The sequence below is a fragment of the Gnatocerus cornutus genome, chromosome 4 (genome assembly GCF_029298725.1).
Source record: "Gnatocerus cornutus isolate USDA-ARS CGAHR chromosome 4, icGnaCorn1.1, whole genome shotgun sequence".
In the NCBI taxonomy this organism is placed as follows: Eukaryota; Metazoa; Arthropoda; class Insecta; order Coleoptera; family Tenebrionidae; genus Gnatocerus; species Gnatocerus cornutus.
The window spans coordinates 9036613-9042501 of record NC_142236.1 but is presented as its reverse complement, the minus strand read 5'-3'; the positions used below and the strand labels follow the sequence as shown (position 1 = coordinate 9042501).

Here is a 5889-nt window from a genome sequence, read left to right as displayed (position 1 = left end):
TCAATATGTTGGTTACAAAACAGAACAACACTCATTTTTTTCATACTATAAAGTCTATAAAAATATTGTTTTTAACATTATTTGGATTGGAAACTATCCAGAAATTTCAAATTTCGAATTATTTGTATTTAAAATTATAAATACATTTGACATGGACTTTTGTAAAAGTGCCTTATATTTAGAAAATAATAATTGGTACAAAATAAATTTTGCTGTAACAAATTATAGAATAACTAGCAACCGTAATGAAGAACATAATAAGCGTAGGTTGAACAAATATCTCAACCGCAAAAGATCTGATAAATTTAACGTAAATTCCTTAGCTTTACTTAGTTTTAAAGCAGCAGCATGTCACATATAGTCTGCTTGTTTAAACCGCAACTTGTTAATTTGTAACCATAATCTGTTATGTATTGTTAGAGGCAACATGCCTGTACCTGTTCAATTCAAATGTCCAAAATGTCAAGGTGAAACCACCGAGCAAGGGGCTATGTGTACTATATGCCTTTATGTAAAATATATCCAAATGTTATATAAAGAGAAACACCCAAAATACTAATATGTAAATTTACGTTAAATAAAAACAAAATGTTAAAAAAAACTTGAATATTTATTTGTTCCTTTCAGAAATCCAAACAACAACTGAAAAATCTTTTGAGACGGAAAAGAAAACAGACCGAATCTTTGCTCAAAGCCTTGAAGAAGTTAAGAGCTGACATTGAGTTCTTGCAATTACAAAAACAAATGCAAAATTTACATGTAAAATAAATAAAAATATATATGAATTAATTATATTGATTTATTGAACCCATTAGTTACAATGTTACAAAACTGATTAAAGTTGAAAAACAAGATGATTTGGTGTTTTTATAAAAATATAATGTTGCAAAACTGATTGGAGTTGAAAAACAAGATGATTCTGTGTTATTTATAAAAAAAATTTAAAAAAGACCTGTGTAAGCTGATCATGTGTTTACTTATGAGGATTTCATATAAATACGCTAGTAGGTATTAACTTGTCATTCAGTCAATTGAAGTTTTAAATCATGAGTGAAGGTAAGAAATTATTTATATAATTTGAACATACCTATAATTTTCTCCTATCTCTTTCTTTAGAACTAATTCAGTGTCCGCTAATTAAAGACCATTGGGTCAAACCAACTCGCATGTCTTTGCATTTAATTAAATGTAAACGACGTTTACAACCCTCCTTTGAAGCTTCAAAAGAACAACAACTTAAAGAAAGATGGACTCTTTTGAATAATGAAACTTATCCACAATACCCGTACCACCACAACCACCACCACCACGACCAACAACAACAACAACAACAACAACAGGGTACTACACCTCCAGTTCAAGGAGATTTAATTAAAAATGTACCACAATGTTCCTTAAGAAATGTACATTATTCATTTCAATAATAAACAAAATAGTTACTAACTTTGACTTTTTTCTTAATCTTCCTGGAAAATTAGGCTAGGCTAGGCTAGGCTAGGCGAGTCAGTTGCTTCGCTTCCAACCCCCTTTTTTCCCCTTTTTTTCTTTTTCTTATCTTTTTATTCACCCAGACAATTTTTTTTCTTGGTTTATCTTTAGATTTTCTTTTTTCTTTTGAACTACTTAACTAACTAACTAACTGACTAATTAGCTAACTAACTAAACAACCAACTAACTAACTAACTACCTACCTACCCACCTACTTACTTCGATTAATTGTTTGTTATCTACCAACTTTCACATCAACAAACGTATGTGGAGCACATTGGTGCATGGCGTACGTCTCGGCTTCACAACTCGTAGGTTCACGGTTCGAAACCACCACAACAACACTTTCACATTTTTTCAAAGATCAATCCAACACAGGTAACTGTCACCTAAGCGAAACAGGTAAATATAAAAAATACATTTTTTTCCATTGATTTCAACCTACCTGGAAAACACCTTTAATTACACCTGTGACCACACCCTTCGGTGACCACACCCACCTCGGCAACAACCACCACCACCACCACCTCTTCAGCAGCCTCCGGAATTGACCAACAATACCAGAGGCTCCTGAAGACTTCTTCACCCGACGAAGAATAACCTTCATGAAGGTCATGGACAGATGCGGATGGCATAGGCCATCGAAGTGTCCCAGAACCCCGCGTCCTATACTACTAACTCTGCTTCCAGAACAAAATTAGATAAAAATATTTTTGATCTCATGAATTGTAAGCGTCAAATTAACATTCAAATGACAGAAACATTGAATTTACAGACGCCCTGGACGTTTACACATGGTAAAAATTTAACCTATTTGATTTTATCACCAAAAAGTCACCATCGACAATGTTGCCGGTTGTAAAGTGCTGGGAGAGTGCGGTGTAGGTGTTTTTTTAATAAAAAAACGAACTTTACTAATGTTCATTACTATCGGTCCACTCATTAAAAAGTTGACAGTAGTCCCTAGAAATTTTTATCGAAAACAGTTGGTCGAAAAAGCGTTTGACCTTGGAGCAATTGTCACATGCGTAGAAGCTAATCGTCCCGCGCAAGTTTGCCAAAACTTGTTTAATCCTTATTTAAATCTCTCTTTTGGAACTTACCTTTGATTAATTCTTAACTAATGTGAGATATTGATACACTAATCTTTGGCAACGTGTTAACTTCAAAAATCGTTATTTAATTTTCCCCTAATTTTCTTCTTAAAGAATTGAAAGCCGGATTTTTGAAATTTTTGAAAATTTACACAGGAGTGGATTGATAGTAATGAACTGGACTTTACATACATAATCGATGCTTTTCTCCCTTACGGTGTAGAGATACAAGTTTAACAGTGAACAAAATATAAAAATTAATATTCAAATAAAAAAAAATTTGTTTACTGTAGACTTATAAATCGCTTCCAACAACTTCTAAAAGTTTATCTAGCTCAGTTTTATTTGCCTCACAATTTTTACAAACAACCCTGCTATTAAAGAAAGTAATCATTTCATCTGTTGAAATAAAATTATTACAGCATATTTGACGATTTAAACAATAGATTTTTGTTAAAATTATTGCCTTTAACGTCGCCAATGTCATACAGTTTCTCAGTTTACATTTAACGCTGTTCATTATTTAAAAAACTCTCTCTACAGCCAGCATTACTTAAAGAAATTGTTAGTAAACGTAAAACGACAGTAGCATTTTTTTTTAAATTTGCTGACCTGCTCCATCTACATATTTTAAAACAACTGGTCAAAATAATAAAATGTTGTTCGGAACTTCTCCTCCAAATTTCTCATACGAATTTACCAAATTTAATTTTTGCCACTGATTATCCAAACCATTGTCGTCCACACCAAAAAATAATTTTTGAAGTAGTAAATTAGAAAAAGTAATTTGTTGTTGTTTATTTAAACAACATATCGGACTTAACAATATAACGTTAATTAAATTTTTAGATTTGATGGCATCCTGTCAATAAATTTAATTGCCTGCTCCATCTACATATTTTAAAACAACTGGTCAAAATAATAAAATGTTGTTCGGAACTTCTCCTCCAAATTTCTCATACGAATTTACCAAATTTAATTTTTGCCACTGATTATCCAAACCATTGTCGTCCACACCAAAAAATAATTTTTGAAGTAGTAAATTAGAAAAAGTAATTTGTTGTTGTTTATTTAAACAACATATCGGACTTAACAATATAACGTTAATTAAATTTTTAGATTTGATGGCATCCTGTCAATAAATTCAATTAATATCGTTTTTAAAGCGCCCCATTCACTAAGCGTTTTGTATGAGCGACATGCATGTACATACATGTATGTCATACAAGTTTTGATCCTACACTCTAGGATTTGATAGCATACAAGTATTTCTCAAACATGTTGATACATACATAACGTTGAATGTGTGATCGATACATGTTTTTCCACTTCACAGACAAGTTTGCACATACAGAATTTCAACAAGATAAAAAATATAGTTCCTACACGATACAAACATGTGTGACGATCTGGATGTCGAAAGTACTTGTGCCGCTATTGTAATTGTCAAATTATTGTATGGAAAAAAGCACAAAAAGTTTTCTAAAGATTATAAACACTATTTGATGATGTCAAGAAACAATTGTACAGTGCTATATAAACAAAAAGTTTGACTATATATTAAAAAAAGAAAAAAATATCAAAATTATCTGAAAATATTTACTGCAAAACGCTTATTAATAACTATAGTAAGATCTTTCTTCAATATCATACAAATTTCACGACTTTTTTTAAGTTTTTCTTTACGCATACCGCAAAATATCAAACACGTTTGACATACTCACATTTGTATGCGCATACAGTGTTCACAGACAAAACTTGCTCACACACAGTCATTTTACTAAGTTTTGTATGCGCAAACAGTGTGCCATCATACAAAAGTTGATCTGTGTGTGACCAATTCTTGTATGTCATACTTGTTTCCGGAAGTAGAAATGACGAACATGTTTGGACCGTGTGTGGCTTTCTCGAACTTCTATGACATACATGCATGTACAAACATGTCGCTCATACAAAACGCATAGTGAGTGCTTAAATAATTAAAACATGTCATTTTCATTTCGTGTTTATCCTGTTCGTTAATTGTAATTCTGCCTCAGTAACCTTATTAGTTTTAACAATATGTAGTACAATTCGAGTTGTGTACAATAATTAAGATTGAAATAATGTACCCGTCTAGATAAGATAAACCTTTGAAGGACTTTCCAAACGACCGACATTTTGTTGTGTTGCCGTCAGGACTTTTTATGGATCCAACGCAGCAATTAGATTGTCACATTTGCCTCTTACTTAATTTAATTACAGTAGAACTTCGATTAACCGAGTCTCGATTAACCGAGTTCGCGATTAACCGTGCCCACTCAATCCAATTTGAACAATAATATCGACAACAAAATTTTGTATGTTAGGAAAAAAAATCAGCCAAGTCAAGCAATGGAAGCAGTTTATGATCTCCTGGGGTGCGATTTTGTTTCTCTATCGAAAAAAACTCGATAGCGATAAAATCTCGTTTGCTGATTGGTTAAGATGCTACATTTCTGTCACATTTCTCGATTCTGTCACAAAATCAAGTCTTCATAGAGCGATATTTTCTTACCAGCTCTGAATGAACTGATAAATTTTGGAGACATAACCTCGAAATTTATGTCAAAATAGAAGTTTAAAATCGTAATTCTGAGTTACAAGTTCTTAAAATTCAGGTAATTGTAAACTTTTGAGCATTTAATAAGCTTATATACAAAGAACAAATGCAAACAAAAGTTTAAAAGCTACGCAATAACATTTATCGCAAGTGATAATTTATCACTTCGATCGAGAAACAAAATCGCACCCCTGAACTTCTGTGAACAGAAAAATTTTGATTTTCATGGCATCCTCAGTTTAGGAAAAATTTAAACTGACGTACGAAAAATAGTGTCAAATTGTAAAAAACAAAAACTTTGTACTTAAGCTTCTAAAAACTTGGTAACTTGACATGACCTATCCCTTCCATTATCCCGGAAAATCGAGGTTTTACTGTATATGTATTTACTTTAACTTTTAAATTAGAATCAATAAGTTTAGTTTAGTTAATCTTTTTGTATAAACATGTCATCTGGCTGCGTTCAGTAACTTGACTGAGACTTAAAAATAAGTAACTTTGCTCCCTTATCTTATAAGCCCACGACTCCAGCTTTCTCGAAAAGCATAATACCCTCGAAACGGTGTCATCTGTCAATGCTTTTAGTTTCTTTACGCGACAAAGTACAGAGAAAAACTTTAGCTAAGTATATCAAATATTCATGTTTGATAAAAAATTTTATTCGAACATTAGAAACTCATTACGTCTCCATTATTCAGGGCAAGATCGAAAGACTTAGGGTGAGTC

The 5889-nt window shown here is 32.0% G+C and overlaps 1 protein-coding gene across 1 annotated transcript; it reads left to right on the top strand.

Moving 5' to 3' along the window:
• The first annotated feature begins 1021 nt into the window (after positions 1-1021).
• LOC148176352 (uncharacterized) lies at positions 1022-1424 on the top strand. The gene is made up of 2 exons (XM_088035055.1): positions 1022-1056; positions 1117-1424. The coding sequence occupies exons 1-2, from the start codon at positions 1047-1049 to the stop codon at positions 1422-1424; spliced, it is 318 nt and encodes a 105-aa protein (XP_087891181.1). The 5' UTR covers positions 1022-1046.
• Positions 1425-5889: the final 4465 nt, after the last annotated feature.